At 34.3% G+C, this 23,549-nt stretch overlaps 1 protein-coding gene across 1 annotated transcript in view; it reads right to left on the reverse strand.

The window, feature by feature from the left end:
* Positions 1 to 638: 638 nt before the first annotated feature.
* Positions 639 to 23,549, reverse strand: part of LOC127839589 (cardioacceleratory peptide receptor-like) — a 38,298-nt gene continuing 15,387 nt past the window's right edge. The window contains exon 8 of the mRNA XM_052367979.1: positions 639 to 723. Coding sequence (XP_052223939.1) covers positions 639 to 723 — 85 coding nt within the window. The remainder of the gene's footprint in view (positions 724 to 23,549) is intronic.

Consider the following 23,549-nt stretch of genomic DNA (forward strand, 5'->3'; position numbering starts at 1 on the left):
TATTGCAAACAAGAAAATCCAGTCTATTCCGAAAGTGTTGTCCCAGATAAGCATGTGTGGATCACAGAAGCTAATCTGGGACGACACTTCACTCACATGCATAAAGCCAATTTTCCCAGAACGTGGCTCAATTTGATTGAATACATGTACCCGGTCCACTTTACCTAGGCTGTTCACTGCAAAAAAATTATAAACAATGTCTAAATGTAAGTACAACAAAATAGAAAGGCAAGACATTTTTACTAAAAAACTACACCATTGAAATCTATCAAGAACATATCTGCTTACCAATCTACAAGATATGTGAAAAAGATGCTTGTAAAATCATTGCAAGATAAGCAAAATAATGTGAAATAAATCAATTTCTCTAATACTATGTTGAGCTTAAGCATGCCAAATGCTCAAATGGCAAACAACAAATTGCTGCATGATTGAATAAACAGTTCAATATGTTCCAGCAGAATATTATTATTAAGATTGGCCTTATTTTTTCTAAATCTTAATGAAATACCACTTTAGATATTGGATACAAAGTAGCCAAAATTCTTAGCAATAAAACACATTACACACTCTATTATCATTATCAGAACATTTAGACTGGTCCCTGAAGGTTTTTCTTAAGCTGCTTGTAGCTCCAGTTAAACTGATTCACCTTTGTGTTGGTGTCTCTCCCTGGTTCCGTCAAGCTCCTTCAACAGGTGGTCATAAGTTGTAACCAGGAACCTGCATATACAGTAGGGAAGTGAATGCAACACATTTGTCTTGTTAAGGCTGAAATCATTTAATATTTAGCTTGATTTATGCAAGAGCTTATGCCTTATTTAGAAACGTTAAGTATATGCAATTGTATAACTGATAACTTATTATAGTTATTTACCTTGGATTTTACGGGCAAACAACATTTTAATTCTATAACTGCTACCAGCAGAGTTACCGGTATAACCTGTGCAGTTTGAACCTGACTCAACTTGATATACATGTTAATTTGTATACAGTACTTATAAGTACCGTGTTGTGGAATCTGATTTTCTGTATTGCAGCGATGTCTTTGACCAATTGGAAAAAGGACGGGTGCACTTGGGAATTATTTTTTTTAATTCAAAAGTGTTTGAAATATCTTAAACTATGGAACTCCTTCCATAAACCTTTTTAGAGTTAGTTTCTAAAAGCATTTTTCCTAATCATTAATTATGTAGGGAGTTTCAAGAACAAATTGAAAGTACAGGAAGGTCTTGTAAACAATAATTAGGAAGTGGTATAGACTGTAGTTCCAAAATATCTAGTACAGGCCTCTTAAGTGTTGCCTACCTGATTACACTTGGGTGTAATAGTCAAGTGCTGACACTGCCACAGTTCCTGTGTTTGCATGTCCATGCCTCCTTCTTTTACTGTCGGGTGCATAAATTGCCTTTGCAGCACTAGTGCTACTGACAGAGGTTACTGGTGTAAGTGCTGGTATTGTGTACTCCTGTCACATGTGTTGGCATTCAACAAATCTGCTGTCTGTCTTAAAAGAGCAGCTGATCATTGCTGTTGGCTCATATCTGCAAATGTATTCATGTACATTATTTTTTAATTTATAAAAACAAGTCACCATTATGTAGTATAATCATAGATTCGAGAGATAATAACTGTTACGTAGTCAGATATTTCACTTGCTGATCTACCGGAAAGTTTCTATACATTTTTTCACAGAAATATGATCTTATCTGCTTTGATCATCTAAGTACCACTTTTATGAGAAATCTTCAACCCCCCCCCCATTATCCTACATGTACTTACATCTTGATGTGTTTGTTTGCATGGTATTTTTGCCCGGGTATTTAACTTGCATTAAGGCAAAGATTCACTTAATTATGCTTCCTGGCTTACACCAGTACTAGGATAGGGCTCTGCAGTCTCGCCAGAGGAAACTTCCATTAACAAAATCAGAACCGCACGTGAGGATCGAACCCAGGCCCTTAGTTACACATTATAGATGCAAAGAAAAATAAGATCGATCTACCATTTAAGTCTATTCAAGAAAAATCTTCATTAAATGTGTCTGTTTGAAGACACCTGTTAGATAACTGTTCAACACATACTGTGATCAACTCAATCCTATTTTGGTCAACTTATACCTGTTTTTGGTCAACTGATACCTATCCACAGTCATCCCGTACCCAATATACAGAACAGGTGTAATATGGTCAACATATATTGATGATACTAGTATAAAACAGTATCCAACTATAAACATTTGAAATGAAAAATAGAAACCATTTTATTCCAGAAAACATATTTTTTTTGTTCGTAAATGAGGTAACTGTGCATACTTGTTTTCTCACATTGCTTTCCATTTTAATTAGCTCTTTGTATGAATTTCCATGCCGTATTGGGGATAATCTAGTAAAAAACAATGTAAAAGAATCATTTGAATAAGATACAATTGTACCAACCTAGGTATCAACTGATTTGATTAGATAAATGACAGTGTTACGAAGATATGCGATCAGAATGAACATAAAAGTTAAATTCAAACAAGCCAACAGTTAGACGTTTTGATCATCGTAACCCATTTTCGTTACAACAATACTATGGGACGTTTGACGTGTTTACAAATGAGAACAAGATTACGTCCATTAACTTCAAATAGACCTTAATCACAAACCAAATGACAACTCAACGTTCGAAATGGAGATTACAATCGTATGCAATTTACCTAATAAACAAGTACACTAAACAAGTAACCTTTACCTGAATAAGAACAGTGGAGAATACGACGCGGTAGAGTAATTCATCTGGTAGATATATAATACAACACCGTTCTAAATATTAACCTTTTACGAAAACTACCGTAAACGACCGACAACTCTGGTTCTCTGTCGTGTATGAATTCAGTATTACTAATGCATTCGTCTTAATGCATTCGGCATTCGGCTTACTTCATGTGAGCTGCTGCCTTGTGCATATTCATTTCGCTTAGTAGAACTTACAAAAGATGCCATTTCAATTTAACAGACATAATTCATGTGTCATTAACTCGAGATAATACATGATTACCATACATCGAGTAAACATTAAAAAGAAGTATGCAAGCAATATTTCACTTACTTATAGAAACAAGCATAAAGACGTAAGGAAGACGCAATTATTTTGTAACAAACAAAATAAAACAAAATGCAAGTGTAATTGAGCAGTATGCAATTGTCATTTAGCAGTATGCAATTTTCAATTAGCAATATGTAATTGTCATTTGGCAACATGAATGGACTGGCGGATATTCCCTTCCGTAATTGTAGAACTGTTTATTTAAAAGTGCATATCGTTATTTATAGTAAATCGGAAGAATCAGATTGTTAAAATTGTGAAAAATTACAATTAATGTAATATTATAATTTAAGGCTAATAAATATAAATTTCATTTAAAACAAGTCATTGTAACAATAGAAATTCATATGTTTTGGTTTGTGTATAAATTTACGCAACAGTCCATGCATAATCGTATGCATAAACGTATGATTAATACATACTACGATGGTACAGTGAAAACGCCATTTATGGTAATCGATTTGCACCTTCTTCTCTTTTCATATGGCCTGTCTCTGAAGAGTCGTATAGGACGGTTTCATGATGAGATTTGACAAGCTGTCGCCGAGTTAATAAATGTGTCTTATCAGAAGCGTTCCTTAGCCCACAATTATTAACATATAATTTTAGTAGGAGACGCTGAGATGCGTTTGACAAAACTTCGGATAAACATGATACTTTTCAGAGATTTAAAGCTGGAATCACATATCCGAATACATTTATTTTACATTAACCAATGCTCGATTATGCGAACATGTCAAGGCAGCTGTCGTATTACGTAAACATATGGTTAATAGCTTCTGATTATTTTGTTATCAGTTTACTTTAATTGATTATAATTTAGGACTTCAACAATAAAACAACCCTTTAATGAAGATATTCCGCATACTGAGCCAGACAAATATCTTTTACTTGACTCAAATGGACTAATTTGCAAAATTGTAATGGTCCGGATATGTTTTAAGGTAATCAGTTGCCGATCGCAAACTAAGAACCACGTATAACTAATATTACAATCTCGTATCATTACCTCTCATTTAAGTAAAGCATGTCATTACCTCTCATTTAAGTAAAGCATTAAAGCATTAAAGCATTAAAGTTAGCAAGAGGAATAAAAACAAATCCAACGATGGGTTCAGCAAGCCATGTACGAAGCATTTATACCACGCGGCTATCGAGGAAAGTCAGTGCGAAAGTACTCAGAGAAATACGAGAACCAATCCATGCAATGCAATTATATGGATTTCACTTCCTTGTAGTCAATAATTGCTCTCCGTAAGTGTGGTCTTTAAATCGCTTATGGTTATAATATAGTATCAAATGTAAATAATGCATACTGCATTCATATCGGAACTCTATATTACTGCATTGCAAAGTGAGTGCAACATATCCAATATATTTCATTTATGACATGCTATACCCTGTTTCCCATGCAATACAACAATGACATATTTTTTTTTTATTACACATGTGTTATACAACATTTGTAAGCGTTTTCATTGGCTTTGCTTTCGTTTATTGACCAATCGCATTTTGTTATTTTGCTAAAATGACGCTGCAACGTCAAATGACGTCACGAAATGTAAACAACATTCGGGAGTTATCATTATGTTTGCGTAAATATTTGCTCATTTTAAAGCATGTGGTAAAAAAGATCTGACACTCGTTGTCATATCATACCTAATTTTATTAAACTCGTCCAGGAAATTTGTTTGTAAGCTCGCCAAAGGCTCGCTTACAAACAAAATTCCTGAACTCGTTAGCTCATCTTTTTTTGAAAAAAATGAGCTATTGTCATCACCTTGGCGTCGGCGTCGGCGTCCGGTTAAGTTTTGCGTTTAGGTCCACTTTTCTCATAAAGTATCAATGCTATTGCATTCAAACTTGGTACACTAACTAATTATCATAAGGTGAATGTGCAGGCAAAGTAAGATAACTCTGGCTTGTATTTTGACAGAATTATGTGCCCTCTTTATACTTAGAAAATTGACAATTTTGGTTAAGTTTTGTGTTTAGGTCAATTTTATTCCTTAAGTGTCAAAGCTATTGCTTTCATACTTGCAACACTTACTAACTATCATAAGGGGACTGTGCAGGCAAAGTTATGTAACTCTGACTTGCATCTTGACGGAATTATGGGCCCTTTATACTTGAACATTTGGTTAAGTTTTGTGGTTTGGTCCACTTTAATCCTAAAATATCACATATATTGCTTTCATGCTTGGAACACTCGCAAACTATCATAAAGGGAAAGTAAAGGACAAGTTGGCTAACTCTGGTTGTCATTTTTACGGAATTATGGCCCTTTTTTTACTTAGTTACTTTGAATATATGGTTACATTTTGTGTTTAGATCCACGTTACTTCTAAAGTATCAAGGCTATTGCTTTTAAACTTCAAATACTTGCCTGCTCTCATGCGGGTTCTGTACCTGGCAAGTTGAATTTTACCTTGATCTTTGAATGACCCTGACTCTCAAGGTCAAATAATTAAATTTTGTTAAAATTGCCATAACTTCTTAATTTTTGATTAGATTTGATTGATACTTTGACAAAATAACTCTTACCTGACATACCACAATAGACTCCACCCAAACCATCCCCCACGCCCCCCTCCCGAATCCCCCCCCCCGAATCCCCCCCGAATCCCCCCTCAATCCACCCCCATTTTGTTTAAAGATCATCTAATAAATGACCACCACACCCTAACACTATATCCCCCACTCCCACCTCCCAAAAAATTAATTGTTATGCCCCCGGTAGGTTGGCATATAGCAGTTGAATTGTCCGTCAGTATGTCAATGTGTCAGTATGTCACTCAGTCTGTCCTTCCGTCCGAAAAAAAACTTTAACATTGGCCATAACGTTTTCACTATTGAAAATAACAACTTGATATTTGGCATGCATGTGTATCTCATGGAGCTGTACATTTTGAGTGGTGAAAGGTCAAGGTCATCCTTCAAGGTCAAATGTCAAATTTATGGTGTCTGTCCGTCCGAAAACATTAACATTGGCCATATGAGCTGAACATTTTGAGTGGTGAAAGGTGAAGGTGAAGGTCATCCTTCAAGGTCAAATGTCAAATATATGGCGTCTGTCCGTTCGAAAACTTTTACATAGGCCATAACTTTTTTAATATTGAAGATAGCAACTTGATATTTGGCATGCATGTGTATCTCATAAGGCTGAACATTTTGAGTGGTGGAAGTTCACCTTCAAGGTCAAAACATAAATCAAAGCGGCGTTCTCATGAAGCTGTACATTTTGAGTGGTGGAAGTTCAAGGTCAAGGTCATCCTTCAAGGTCAAGGTCATCCTTCAAAGTCGAAAGTCAATTTTTTTTAAATGTCAAAGCGGCGTTCTCATGAAGTGGCACGTTTTGAGTTGTGGAAGTTCAAGGTCATCCTTCAAGGTCAAGGTCATCCTTCAAGGTCAAAGGTAAAAAATATGAATTCAAAGCGGCGTTATCATAAAGTTGCACATTTTGAGTGGTGGAAGTTCAAGGTCAAGTACATCCTTCAAGGTTAAGGTCATCCTTCAAGGTCAAAGGTCAAAACAAAAGGTTTCAAAGCGGCGTTCTCATGAAGCTGCATATTTTGAGTGGTGGAAGTTCAAGGTCAAGGTCATCCTTCAAGGTCAAAGGTAAAAAAAAAGCGGCGCAATAGGGGGCATTGTGTTTCTGACGAACACATATCTTGTTTTTTCAAACATGGTTAAACAACACAAATATTTATATTTATTATTTTATTTTTGAAATACCGTTCAACCATCCCACCCAAGAATCACCCCTTCAAAAAAAAGATTTTTTTTTTTTGCATTTTTTGTTGCAATTTTTTAAAGATAATGTAATAAATTACCACACCCCACACTATATACCCCTTTCCATTCCTCCCTCCTTTGTGTTTGAAATTGAGATACGTCCCTACATCTTTAAAAAGAAAAATAGATGAGCGGTCTTCACCCGCAAGGCGGCGCTCTTGTTTTATAAAATATGGTATGATATTACAACTCGTGCCAGATCCTATATTTCTGAGTTAGTGCAAGTGTGCTCATTTTGCAATTATTTAACAATTCTGTACATTGCAATTTTCTTTGCCTTTTGCAAGAACTATGTAAACATGAAATTAACAGAATTGTGAATCATCGCCGTAAAATCATATTTACACATTTCGGTGCTCAGAAACTGGTGTCGACATGTTCAATAATGAAAATCCAGATTAGTAGTAGGACTAATAATCAGATCTTTGAAAATAAATTGAACTTCACAGACACTTTCAGTTTAACCCATGCACATAACTATGCACAATTCGGAAGCTTGGGTCTCTTTGGAAATCTGCAATATGCTGTTTTAATTGCATCTTACGTAGATAATAAGTGAATGTTAACTTATGAAGAAATATTCACATTGAATTGATTTAAGGTAAACATATTTACAGAGCTTAGTGCTATTGAATGAAAGAGATATTCCCGTTGTTTTGTTATATAAGTTCATTAAATATGTGGATGCTCTCTTATCTTTCTGCAATTTGGCAATGACACAAGCAACAGTATAATTGACACAAAGAGTAAATAACACAACGAACTGTATTGTAATATTATGCCACTCACATGTAACACTGTACCGATTGCATTTATATTAGTACGCCTGCATGTTTATATAAATTTCATAGTACGATATTGTTGGAAAACAACGAAAATACGTCCGTAATTAAATGCATGCGCTTTTTTGTTTATGATCTTTGTGAAATGGAGTAATAGCGATAAACAAACGGTCCGATTTGCGTTATCTACATACTTTTTAATTTTCGAGCTGATGTAGACTCTAGTAATGACTTTAGCTTCGGTTTGAACTGAAGCTATCCAATATATTAGCACACGATTACCTGAAAGAGCGCTAATCAAGTTCAATGAAGTCTAAATTACGCATCATGAATAGTTAGCTATGCTTTAATGTATTATATAAAAATGCACAAAGTACGCGAAACGGATTTTTCTGAATCCGTATTTGTGGTTTTTACGTAGAGAAAGCATATTCTTAGTGTTTAAAGCGTATAGACAATTATCATCACAAATAACAAAACGCATCCGTTCCACTTTGAACTATTTTAAAAGAAGCTATACTGTTTGACCTCTATATTATTTTTATAAGGATATATTAAGGTACGAGTGTAACTGGTTTATTACAATGGCGTAACATGTAAGTAATACATATGCAAGTGTTCACATGTTACTATATTAGTACGTACTTGGCCATTACATTAAATGTTGCCGACATTTTAACCGAACACAATTTGATTTACATAGCATATCTCAATATGCAAAGAAACAAATGACAAAGATACATGTATACTAAATCAATTATTATATAACCGCCTGGTTCCTTAGTTATTTTACCATTTTTCCTTCTGATTGTGATTTAAGCGTTTTAATATTGATGTGTGCATTACACTACATCGAAGAGTATTAATAAGTCCTGATTTAACACGCATTTGGAGTTTTCTACACCAGCAATAAATACAGCTGCAAACAACGCGAATACTATTTATAATACTACTCTCTGCCGTTTTGCTTAAAACGAGCTTATGCATCATTTAATAATGCCAGCAATAGAAATGATTTTAAAACTTAAGTGGATTTATTGTATGTACGTTTAGTGTTTTTTTTATTTATATTGTCAAAATAATCGCCCTTACATGGACATGTATGTTATAGTATTAAAAATCTTCAAAACTTATGAATCTCTTTCACGCGTACATGTCTCAGTATGATTTTGCGTGCTAAGCATTGAACTACAACAAGCGTACATTAGAAGATCGATAGGATATGTGTCGTTGTTGGAATATGTTCAATAGTATGACAAGCGTTTGGACATCAAGTAATTTCCCGTGTTTAATTGTGCGCCCTGCATATAGAGTGCAAACATATTTGATATCATTTCTTGATATTGAAGCATCGTATTCTACATTGAAGCAGTGAATATGCACATTATAGTAGGTTCATCATTATGGAATATCACTGGTTTTCTATTTACCTAACATAAGTTCCAAGTATCTAATTGAAATGTGTAAAGTATGCATAATTGGCAAAACAAGAGCTATCTAGTATTTTGTTATAACAATTTTGCATAAATAACATTAATATAACAGTAGTGTTTTCCATATAACACCACGACACAAATATAAAGTTTAAGGCGTAAGTAACTCGCGATTCAAACGTGTTTTGTATACGTGTCATATCGTGTGATTAATGAATGGTATGCCTTGCTTGTAAAAAAGATAATGCTAATGGGATACACTGGTCTCGTTGGCTTCAAGTAATGGCCATTTAGCTAGTTGAACGGTCTTAGATAGTAACATAAATGGTGAAGCCGTATCGTTATTGTGACAAAGTTAATGACTTTATCAGCAATCATTCTAAATAAAAAGTTAATTGATGCCTCTTCATACATTTCAAATGTAGTGTTAAATTATTTTAGTGCGTCGATTAAAAGATGCGGGGTTAAGATTAGATCAAACTTGCAATTATTAATGTAGAACGTTGAAATGAAACGTATTATTAGTATGGCATGTGAACGCAATGACGATACTTTCACGAATTATAACTACAACAGCCCATCGCGTCTATACAATATTGTAGTAATAGTCTCGTTAAGTATGCTACATTTTACCATGAATCAAAATCACATAACAGCTAAGCATTGTTCATTATACATAGTCGCACGCATCTTCGTTGGATAGAAGCAGTAACATGAAATTGACACATCATACAAATACGTTTGTAAAATATTTAATATATTTCTATCAACTTGCATGAGGATTACAGGTGTTAATATCTAGTGTTATTAATACATTATATGTACCATTTTGCTACTGATAAGTTGAAGTCGTAGATCTGAATAATTTAACAAACCATTGTCTTTCAGTTTGTGATATGTATCACTGTGAAACATTAAAAATGTGCTATGAACACTTTGTTAGCAATTATATGAAGTTGCCGCCGAACTATATTTATGTAATAACGTGCGTAATAACTATACATTGGGAACGACATAATCTTGTTATATAATACCTGTATATGTTATTTAGTGTGATTGTAATATGGTAAAATAGTATGTAGGTTTAGATCTTTTTCAAAGAAAATCAATACATAATAAAAATATTGGTGTTTGACGATTGCATGATAATAGCATAAGGATACAGTTTAGTTGAATACATTAAATTGTATTAATATTGTACTTGTAGTTTCACCGCTACTTACTGATGATGTATGGGATATGCACCCTCAGTAATGTCATACCATACGAGAGCGAAGCTCTCTGTGTAACGATTGTATATCAACCGACTACTTGATTACTTGGGGTGTATGGAAATTACACGGGGTGTATGGAAAATTGCAACATGGGCACGTGACCGCTTTAAGTCAATCGGATGAGGTCATTTTTGTAGGAGGTGATATATATGATTCTCTCTGTGTAGTTATTTGTTTCATTGATCCAGTATAATTTCGTGATAAGTGTAAATAATAATACAGGCAAAGATTCGATGTACACAAGACTAAAAACATCATTCTTACGAATCGAAACAGGCGTTTTACTGTTGCTTCATCCAATAAAAAAATAACAATCGTTGATATTATTATGATAAGTTGGTTCACTGCACAATATTCTAAAGGGATTGAATAGAGTGTTCATAAAAAATTGCATTTTAAGTATGTGTTTGCAGAACCGTTCGTCGAAACAATGTTCCAGTATTTCTTGACGTCTATGCAATGAAACATTATATCAAACTGACCGTAAACATTTTCGCCTGAGTTCATTCTGAATCCCATGCAAAACGTCAAGTGTTAAATTTTTCCAGGTTTGTGATATGACAATAATTCAGACAGAAAAGGAAGCCCATTTCGTGCGTCCAACATGCAGATAATAGACACCACTTCATTTGCATGTAAAAAAGCTCGCTTGCGACTTGTCATTTAAAATGCAGGCATAAAACTGGTAACTTATACAAACTAGCATTTTAACTTGATAACTTTGTTTCTTAATTTATAAATTTATTGAATATTTGTAGGCATTATACTAAAAGTGTATGTTGATATTATTCTTGATATGGATTATATATGAAAACATTGATTAGTGAATTTGATTGGTGAACTTCGACAAAAAGATGTCTTGACAACTGTTAATTAAAACATATCTTCATTTCTGTATTAAGAAGGTTATCGACCTACTGCAGTATTGTGTATACATAAATTGTATTAAATATGTCAACAACTTAGTATGGTTTAACCACATATATTCTACCGATTCATTAGCATAGGTGTATTTTCGAAAAAGAATTGTCGTATTCCACGGTACAAAATTACCACCTTTTTCATTTACATATTTCCGCTAATAACCAATTATGTATTTAATATTAGTCTGATGTTGTCTGCTCGTAACAATGAAGAGAACGGGTATGAAACCAGCCAAGTCAATGTAATTGTTTAGCTTTTATAGTCGGTGGTATGCCGGGCATACGATTGTTTGTCATTAACGAACAATAATTACGCGAGCTTAGTTAACTAAGATGCCTTGTTGACGCCGAATGTGTTGTTTTGTAATTTATTGTATGTGGGTGTTCGCCATTTGTGCAAATTGAACGATGCATATACTTGTCTCTATAAATTTTCGTTAATACACAACATGAATGCTTTCAAAATGTGTGCGTAGGGAAACACACTTATATAGGATGTGGCTTAAAAACTGATCATTTAATTATACCGCGATAAACATGTGACTAGCATCATAGGAATATGGCTCGTATTCAACATGCGGCCAGCGTAAACTCAAGACTCAGACAAACCTGTGCAACGGCGAAGTCTGGTCAAGGCGCAACCCTCTAGACTAATCAGATAACGAAACCTTGCATGACTTCAAACATGTATATATATATATATATATATATAATATATATATATATATATATATATATATATATATATATAGATATATATATATATATATATATATATATATATATATATATATATATATATATATATATATATATATATATATATATATATATATATATACAATAGACAATTGTATGTAACCTTTCTAAATTAGAAATATCAGAGACTTTTGCATTTCTAACCATATAAGCACATATGTATACATGTATAAAATTACCAATTCTGTACAAATCCGCTCTATGTTACATTATAAACCTATGAGGCTGTTGCTTATCCATTTTTAAAACATCGTAAAATAATTGAATTAAAATATTGACTTCAAATACGGGCACTATCACGCAATTAAGAACTTGTTTAGAAAATCGAGAAAATCACCCCGATCAGATCGTAGATGACCTGATTAGCAACAACGTCTCAGAAGCCTATAACATACATCAGTGTTACTTAACAAACAACGAAAATACATTATTGACAAGTATATAAAAGACGACGTTTTAAAATAATATAACAGGTTTTGGCACAACTTCTAATCATGTATGGGGTTGTGAATAGAAAAACTAATTAATCGTGTTTGACATAAATAGAAAGTTAGGATTTACACTTACATCTTTGTCAAATAATATATGTCTTAAGTCATGATACAAATAACAATCAAGAATAGCATGGCTCTCATCCTCAACATTATCGCAAAAGGGGCACTTCCGGTCTAGTACGTCCAGCTGCTAGTATCGCCCGGTTTCTATTCGCAGAGGCGCTACACCACAACGAAATTTACTAAATGCAGCCCGATGATACGGATACATTATAAGCTGACAATAAGATTCCGTACTAAAATCGTCATTAAAAAGGCGATAAGTACGCAACTTATTTCTGCCTCGACCGGAAGGACCCGTGACACTTATTAGAGATTGATACCAGTCTATCTTAAATTTATCAAATAAAACATTCATTCTTCCATTCAATAAGGCATGTTTCGGTAAAGCCGACTCGATATGTATGTATTGCTGTAATCCATTTGTGTTAAACATATCAGTGACAATATAATACCAATTTTTACAAGACCTTCCAGCAAAATACTTAGCCAAGAGTGCAACACGCTTATTCATTCTAAAATCATGCATTTTTGATAGACGTGCAAAATACGAAGAAATGGATTTCCATTGCCTAATTTCCGGAGGCACCCATCCCATTTCACCCGAGACTGCAATGTTGGGAGTACATCTTGATACACGAATAAGAACGGTAGCCCCAAATGGCAGCTCCATAACTATTAATAGGCCAAACAGAACTATCATATAGGTGTGTAAAACATTAATGGAAAGTCCACCAACTGATTTGTATTTTGCAATCAACAGACCAAGTGCACGGCTTGCACTCTGAGCTATAACTTTTGCCATTATAATGTTCATGAAGAACTAAACAAATATACAGATATCGATCAACAGTCATAAGCATATCATTGCCACATATAAACCGTATATTAGTTTTACATACAGATTTTGGTCGAAAATGCACAATTTTACTTTTGTTATAATTTAAGTACATATTATTAATATAACACCAGTCATTCAATGCATTTAACAAAAGCTGTAAATCATGTTCATTCTCTGCTATCAACACAATATCATCCGCATACAGTAGAAAGCAAAGTTTTCCATACTCTACACCTAGATCTAAAGCTTTCAAATATAAAGCAAGAACATTGATATACATGTTAAATAACAAAGAAGAAAGTAAACATCCTTTCCTTAAACAAGATTTAACAGGATTCCATTCAGTATTTAACATATCAACTATAACAGAAGAAGATATGGATGTATATACGGACTGTACACCAGTTAATTTTTTTCCGTTTTCACCAATATTAAACATTTCTTCCAGAGAGTATCACGATTTATGTAATCATAAGCTTTTTAAAGTCAATAAAACTGCAAAAAGTAAATAGCGTTTTCTTCTTTCTAGTATCAATTAAAATTGTTAACGTAGAAATGTGGTCAACAGTACTTCTTTTTCTTCGAAACCCATTTTGTTCATCAATAATAATAGCATTATGTTCGGCCCACTTTCTTTATATTTTGTTAAAAATAGAACAATACAGTTTATAAGCAGAACAAGACAAATATACACTTCTATATTCTATTACGTCATACTACTTCCGATACCATATGAGATGCGCGCCGAACCGTGACCATGTTGTCAGTGCGCTTTTGGAATTCGTCGTGTATAGACGAATTCTTATACTCTACTAGTTTAGTGGAGTGTGACCGTGACCAAATTTTTATTTAAAACTAGGTTGTTGTTTTTAATTATATCTGTTTTGTTTTATCATTATAATAAAAATAACGGTTATTCTTAACTTTTTTTGCATTATATTGCAATATATTTTATAAACGAAGGTGAATGATTGATTAAAGAATAGCCCCGCACTGAATGTAAAAGCACATGTTTCAGGATGGATGAATCATTGTTGCAAGGTAAAGGAAAATCCCCTGCTGGTGGCAGTGGGGATAAAGAGAATATTTATGTGCCTGTTCAGGTTGAAAAGTCCGTTAATGTTTCTTAACAGCCTATGAAAAAACATGAAAAATCACTGACACAGATCAAACAAAGGAGGTGCTCCTTATCCTGCGTAAATTGAATTCAATTGTCGTACAACAAGGTGAGAAATAAGAAAAGTTGAATGGTAGTGTTGACACTCTATATGAGTGGTATGATGACACTTCAGATGTTTAGTTCGAGGGAGACTTACATGAACATGACGAACGTGAACAGCAGTCTGTTGACATGAATTGTAGTAACATTAATCACGCTAATATACATGGTGTTCAGTCAGAATGTGAACCAGGTAAAAATTCAGGGCAATAATTCAAAGGTTTGTCTGACAAGTTTTTGTTCTCTGAAAAAGTTGACAATGAAGTCAATGATGCTCTTGCTATGTTTATCAACACTTCGTTCCGAAGTAGTGTTTTTAGAGGAACGTGTGACAGAAATGTGTAAGGATGTCCATAGGCCAATTAATTGTGAGGCGTTGACAAAACGAGGCTATATCAAGGAATATGGCGTTCTTGGAAACCTCAAACACAAACTGAGGATGCAAAAATGCAGTATATTCAGAATAATGTTGTGAAAGCCTCAATTAACATTGCAAAATTGTTAGACAAAGAACTCCAAAATGTTGACGCTCAGTCCATAGAGTGGGGAATTAATGCTCTTGCTTTGCTTGGACAATCAAACAAACTAATACATAACAAGTGAAAAGAGTCACACAGTAATGATTTAGATCCAAAATTCTATCCTTTGACTTCTCCAAGTTTACCATTTACTGATTTTCTGTATGGTAATGAAACGGATGTGAACAAAAATGTCAAGGACATACACGATATGAGCAAGATCGGTAAGATCGGCAAGTTTTTTGTGGTCGATGTTATAGAAATTTGCCATATACACGTGGTATAAGATGGTTCCGAAGAGGATTTCGGGGCCGTGGTAACCACCCTGGTTACGCTGGTTACATGAGGCCGGAGGACAGAAATCTGAATCCAGTGCCTTCAAAAAACAAGAGGGTAGGACAGAAGGAATAATTCAGGTTAGTGGTGAGTTTGAAGCTGGTAGAATACGTTATTTTGAAAATAATTGGAACAAATTGACACATGATCAGAATGTTATTGATATTATAAAGCATTGTCATATACCATTCATTGACAATGTGATTCCAATTAGATTACTTTGTAAAGAAACCAATTTCACTTCAACAGAGAGATCTGTAGTGTAACAAGAATTACAAAAATTGCAACAACATAAAGTTGTTAAAGAGGTTTCTCATGTTCAAAATGAGTTTCTTTCTCCTATTTTTGTAGTTCCCAAAAATACAGCTGGTAAATATAGAATGATTTTAAATCTAAAAGACGCAGATTAATATATGGAATATCCCCATTTTAAAATGGACACATTCGAATCTGCTCAAAAAATGGTACGTCCAGGTTGTTTTATGGCATCTCAAACATGCTTATTATTCTATTTATATAGCTGAGGAAGATCAAGTAAAACTTAGATTTACATTTTCTGGTCTTGTTTATCAATATGGTGCATTACCAAATGGTATTTCTTTTGCCCCAAGAATGTTCACTAAACTTATGAACCCAGTTTGTGCTGCATTGCGAATGCGTGGCCATTTTCATTCTGGTTATATTGATAATGCTTTACTTCTTGGTGATACGTATCAAGAATGTAGACATTAGAATATGGTTGACACAGTTTCGTTGATGACTGAACTAGGGTTCATAATCCATGAAACAAAATCGGTTCTAATTCCCACAACAAAAATTACCTTTTTAGGTAATGAAATTGATTCTGAGAAAATGGAAGTTACTTTGCCAGCATCTAAAGTACTTACTTTAATCTCAGAGTGTTTCGTTTTGTTAAAGAAATAAAAAGCGACAATAAAATTAGTTGCTAGACTTGTAGGTCTAATGGTTTCAAGTTTTTCCGCAGTAGAATATGGTCGTTTGTTTTACTGGAAAATCGATATTGGTAAAATTCAAGCATTGAATAATGCGAATGGTGATTTTTCCAAATTAATGTATATCACAAGCGAAATGGAAGTTGAATTGAAATGGTGGATTGATAATATAAGTTCCCAAAAAGGCTTATTGATCATGGAAATTCTGATTTGTCAATAACCACAGATGCTTCAACATTATGTTGGGCTGGAAAATGTGATGGCCAAGAAATTGGTGGCAGATGGTCAGTTAGTCTTTGAGGCTACACATCACATACATTACTTAGAATTATTAGCAGCATCTTTAGCTGTCAAAGCATTTTGCAAAGCAAAACACCATTTGCATGTAGGAATTTATCAGACAATTCTTGTGCTGTAGCATATATTCAAAACATGAGTGGTTGTAAATCACTAGATTGTAATGATTTGGTTCATCATTTGTTGGTTTGGTGTATGAATAAGAATATTTGGCTATCAGCAACTCATATTCCTTGTGTTAGCAATATTGCTGACTTTGGTTCAAGGAATTTTAATGACAATGTTGAATGGCAGTTGAACAAGAAATTTAAAAATGGGGATTACCGCAGATTGATATGTTTGCATCAAGTGTGAATACCCAGTTGCCGATCTTTGTTTCATGGAAACCAGATGCAGAAGCAAAATATGTAGATGCTTTTTCATGTGACTGGTCAAAATTTTTGATGTATATATTTTGTTCTTTCAGTGTGATCGGACGGACTCTGGAAAAGCTCAGAAGGGACAAGGGCGAATGTATTATGGTACTTCCACTGTGGCCAACTCAGAACTGGTGGAACATTTACTTGGAACTAATAATAGATATTCCGTTAGTGATTCCAGTCGAAAAGACTACACTTATGATCGCCAATACGGCCAAAGTACATCCTTTGGCAGGCAAACTCAAGTTAGTTGTTTCTCGATTATCAGGAAATCCTTTGAAGACAGACAAATTCCAAAACGAGCTGTCGACATCATGCTTGCTTCATGGAAACCTTCCACTCAAAACAGTACTCGGTATACATTCGAAGGTGGTTTTTGTTCTGTAGTAGAAGGGAGATTAATACACTTCAAGTTGCTGTGAATGATGTTTTGGATTTTCTTACACAATAGTGTGACAGTGGTTTGTCATATGACCTTATAAATATTGCACGAAATGCCTTGTCATCTGAGGCTTTTTGTTAGATGGTTTTGTGGTTGGCCAACATCCGTTGATAAAAAGATTTCTCAATGGTGTTATAAATTTAAGACCATCTAAGGCAAGGTATAAAGAAGTTTGGGATGTGAATATAGTGTTGAAGTACTTAAAAATTGCCTGATGTAAGGTTTTTGACATTAAAAAATCTTACATTTAAATTAGCAATGTTGATTGCCCTGACACAAGCTAGCCGAGTTCAGCCCTTAAAGTTATTGAAACTTGAGGGCCTTAGGCATGGTCATAATTCTATTGTTTTACAGTACAGTAATTCCTTAAAACAATGGAAGCCTGGTTGGCGTGTACCATATGTTGAATTAAAGGAATATTTTCCTGATAAAAACATTTTCGTTGTAATAACTTTGAGGGAATATATTAAGCGAACTGAACCTTTAAGACAGGTGAACAGTTGTTATTCATCAGTTATTTGAAACCATACCATGCTGTAACTGCAAGTACTATCAGCCGATGGCTTAAAACAGTTATGCAGTTAGCTGGAATTGACATTATTGTTTATAAAGCCCATTCAATAAGAGGTGCATCAACATCCAACGTGAGTCAGTTTGTACCTATTAAGGAAATACTATCTGTTGCGGGATGAAAAAAAATGCTACAACGTTCAACCAGTTCTATAACAGAGACATACAACAGCTAGGATCCTTCTCGGATTCTTTTTTGAATTATTCGCAATAAGGTTGGACAACTACACTGGTATGTATAAATTTCTACATAAGTCATTTATGCTCTATGTGGTCTCGGAAGTAGTATGACGTATTAGAATCCCTTAAACAAACGAATACTTACCAAGTTGAAGTTTGGTTTGGATTCTATGTAGTCATATATCTACTGATGAGATCACATGCCCACCCAGAGTGTTTGTGTTCTTAGTTTTTCGAAAATTTATGGTTCGAGACTTTTAAGTTCTGACAATATGGTCACGGTTCGGCGCGCATCTCATGTGATATCTTCGGTAGATATATTACTACATAGAATCCCAACTAAACTTCAACTTGGTAAGTATTCGTTTGTTTGGGAGATTATAGAGGGTCTCTAGGGTCCAAAGAAGATAACTTTTGAATAGGGTTAATTATGCATTTCCCCATATAAACTGCAGAGTGCCATTACTAAAGCAAATATTAAACAGAGAGAGTAAAAACATAACCGATGTATCATTTTGCAAAGATTCTTTAGGAGTTTCATTTATATAATTTGCTTTACCCTTCTTAGCACAATTAATAGCATTATTCACTTCTAAAACATATATATCATTATTGTAACTAAGACTGTACTCGTCAACATTAACAAAACTATGATCTATATTACAATCATAAATAGGGTTATTGAACACAGAGCTAAACTCTGATTTCCATTTGAACAAGACTACATCTACATCAGAAGACAAAGAGCCGTCATTTAGTATAACCTTGTTAGGAATCTTCTTTGTAATAGACTTCCCAATACCGATCATGCCAATTGATCCACATTGCACTCGTTCAATAAATCATTCTGGATATTATACCAATGATACCTCTTAGACTTGTGTACCTCTTAATCGAACATTTTGCGAAGTTTAACAAATTCTGAGTTCAAATAAACTTTATCACTTTTACTGTTACAGTGTAGCCAGCGCTTTTCGGCTTGTGACAAGTTATCTCACATAGTTGTTAACTAGTCATTCAACAAAGGTTTACCTGGCCTGTATTTTCTTGAACAAACATCAGACTTAATATGTATAGTTTTATATGGTATATTAGAGTACATAGACGTTTTCAAAAATCACACCAACTGTCATATGCTATATCAATTTCATGTTGGGTTCTAAAACCTTGTTTTAAATTATATATAGTTCTATTAACATCAGATAAAATATCATTATTGCTCAGAAATAAATCATCAAAATACGTTCTATCAAACGTGACATTAGAACCCGAGACATTATTGTTAACATTTTCATATGTAGGTATAGAGCTATAACTTAACATTTTCCAAACAAAAGTGAATGTTCAGGTATACATGTTGGTGCAATTTTTGCAATATTACCACATTTATTTATATCATCCTATATCAATGTCACACACAAAATCTACAAAATAATCAATGGCATCTTGTGGTATAATACAATTTTCAACACCTGATAAAAATTTTGTTGAAAAAAGATGCAAAATCACTGTTTACCATATTTCGTCCGTTAAAAGGGGCATTTTCACAGATTTTGGCATGTTTTGAAGTTTGTCATTAAATTAATGCTTTACATGTTTATTGATAAAATGTAAACATTGGATGTAAAAAGCTCCAGTAAAAAATCAAGAATAAAATTTAAAAAAAGAAAAAAAGTAGACCGCATGCGGGCTCGATCCAGTGACCCCTTGAGTCCTGAAGTAGAAACCAATTATACCGCTCGGCCATCCTGCCTAGTATGTATGAAAGACGTATTTTATACTTTATATATTAAGCAATCTTCGTAGTTTTACAAATTTAAACGAAAGCAACAGAACTTTCCAAATTATTCAATCGTTTCGCGTTGTAACGCTTTATAATTTTCAGGTTTTTAAATCGTCAAAAGATGCATATAATGGCTGTATTAGACCATGGTTTATGTTCAGTATTACTGTGTCCTTACAAATATCATAACTAAAACGAAAATTAGCGAATCTGAAATAACTTTTTTTAATTCTGTCAATTTGCCAAAACGTGAAAAGATCCCTTTAAGGCACACATATTTGTTTTATTTGATAATCTAAATCCCTTATTCGAGTATTAAAGTTTCCGCAAATAGAAAATTTCCCAACATATTGCAATAAAACACATTAGAGAACAAAAATTATTTACATCCTAATATCTGGACGAATGTTGGGGAAGAAGGTAACATACACAAGAAAATATCAACGATTTATCTTGTTTGTTACACATCCTCAACCAAAAAACCTTTAACACTATTATCGTAAATGGAAATATCATACATGTTTAAAACAGAGTTTCTTATGAAAAACACTATTCCACCCGATCCAGATTTAGCTCTTACAACTATATTTGTACGGTTAAACCAAAACCACGTGTTGCCGTCTAATTGTAATATATCATCATTTAAAAGATGTGATTCAGATATACCTTAAATGTAAAATTTATTGTCTAAAACACATTGCGATCTTAAATTAACATTATCAGAGTTTCTGTCATAATTCCAAACCTTCACATTCCAAAACCCGATATGAAGCTAATACTTTCGTATCTTCTGTCGTCGTTGTAACGCCCGTTGCGTCCCCGGCCTCCAGCTCCACGCCCAGCACCACGACCCCTTGTATCGACAACGACGAAAAGTTCTAGCCGTCGTCCCGATCGTCATGACTGGAATCGCGCCTATCTATAATACGCCCCTGATCTCGCCGCGGTGGACCGTCCCTAGATCCGGACTGATGGTTTTCATACCGGTTATCACGATTCCCCGAACCCAAATGGCGGTTGCCATCTCCAGAAGCACGATCACGCGGGAAATCAGCGCGTTCACTTGAACCCCGGGGAACAATACGGGAACCGTGAACAGTAAGACCATGTGACTTTATGGCACCATGAATAGCTCTGAAATTGTTAGCCAACACTCGATCGGCCTGAGCCTGGTCATGTTGAATAAACACGTTAGAATATATGCTTTGGTCCTTCAGTGAATTTTTCTCGAACATTAATTTATGCTTGACTGAATGTCTTCAAATTATGTTAGTTTGGCAATAATAATACCTTGTTCAGACTCACTTCTCGACTTTTTCCTTTCGGCCTTCTCACAAACAACAACTTTAAATTTCAAACCATCTTTAAATAGCTTATCAATCTTAGATTTCACATTATCCGAGTCCGACTCAGGTAGATCTCGAATGGCAATGTTCAGATGCTTGTCTCTTTCAGACGTATTTCCGGCTGAATTATGCACGTGATTGATGAAGACCAATGAATCAATCTTAGAATGCAAAAGATCTAGATCAGACTCTATCTCGTCACGAGTATTTTTCTTCACAGTGTCCATTGTAGTGTCAATGTCCTCGTGCATACAATTCACTTCTGAGTTGACGCGTTTGTCTAGAACTTGTGACACTTTGTTTATTATTTTATTATTTTCTGATCTAGACCCTTTTCAACTTGGTCAACACGTTCTCTAAGTGCAGAACATAACATGTGCATATCGGATGATAACTTGGATATTTGCTGCTGTAATGAAGCATTTCCTTCTAGTGCACATCAGCAGAAGTCACAACTATTTCCCTCCTGGATTGCGGGGATGAATCTGTATACAGTTTACGGTTTAACTTAGATAGAACACGTGGTTGTTTCTTCATAGTTAAAAGCGATGTCGATTTCTGTGTCAGAAAGATGTCTCTTTCGACCCGAGTTAATGGGCGTGTCCACCATGATTATACGCTAAGACGACATTATTGACTCCACATGGACATCAGAATAACTTTTATCACAAAATTAAAATTGTTGTCAGTCTTATCCATATTTGCAAGGTCGAGCTAAATAAGTAAAGCGAAAGAGTCCACACAGCGCTCTTGTTATCTCCAATACGCTTGCGCTCTAGTCAAGCGTGACAAATCGCCAATTTAATCGGAGGTGTTTACACTAAGCTTTTATCAATGCACGCACCAATCGACCGAGTTACTAATCTTTGACTACAAATAACAACAACTATACACTAGGTTAACTTTTATAAACCTTTATCAAGGTCACAAAAACAAAAAGTGTTCACCTCTGACTAGTCCAAATATATCCAAAACCACCCTTTATCACATTATTCACTATCAAACTTTTCAAGTAACGTTTATTTCACTGCAAACAACTTTAAAATTGTATCAACAAAATGTTCACTTATTTGTTACTAAAATTAGCAAAAACTATGCACCAGGTTAACTTTTATAAACCTTTATCAAGGTCACAAAAACAAAAAGTGTTCACCTCTGACTAGTCCAAATATATCCAAAACCACCCTTTATCACATTATTCACTATCAAACTTTTCAAGTAACGTTTATTTCACTGCAAACAACTTTAAAATTGTATCAACAAAATGTTCACTTATTTGTTACTAAAATTAGCAAAAACTATGCACCAGGTGAACTTTTATACACCTTTATCAAAGTCACAAAAACAAAAGTTTTCACCTCTGACTAGACCAAATATATCCAAAACTATACTTTATCACAATATTCACTATCGCACTTTTCAATCAACGTTTATTTTACTGCAAAAACTTCAAAATTGTATCAGCAAAATGTACACAACCATTCGCCATTTGGCGCGCAAACGTATTTCCTCTGACTATATAACGGACAGGAGAGCTCCTTACATGACTGCGCGAAAATGCAGGCTGGGCCGGAGCTTCGCCAATTCCATAAAATCAACTTTGCGTACTCCGGGTCATGTTTTATATTTATGACTTAAGCTGGGCGGTTAATGCTCGGTTCTGGAATCAGTGTATTGACCGAAGCAAAACCACTCATAGCTGACTACATGTAACATGATAGTATTGAAGCTTGTAAAATACCAGATACCGAATTCTTAATGCCTTTTAAATCTGAGGCTATGTCTCCCTAACGACTAAGGAGTTTGGTGGCACACAACGTATTAGGAAGCGCATACCAGCGATACGTATTATTACACATTGGATGTGTCCAGACCACTTGTAAACACAGTTAAAATAACATTACTTCTCAAAATCAACGAAAGTTTCGTACAATTGTTCGTTAAATAAACTGAACCAATTAAAAATTAATGTTCCTTATGGCAATTGCCAAAATTAAACGCCAAATGTGGTCTGGTAAAATAGATGTTGTTTTTA

The sequence above is a fragment of the Dreissena polymorpha genome, chromosome 7 (assembly GCF_020536995.1).
Source record: "Dreissena polymorpha isolate Duluth1 chromosome 7, UMN_Dpol_1.0, whole genome shotgun sequence".
Taxonomy (NCBI): Eukaryota; Metazoa; Mollusca; class Bivalvia; order Myida; family Dreissenidae; genus Dreissena; species Dreissena polymorpha.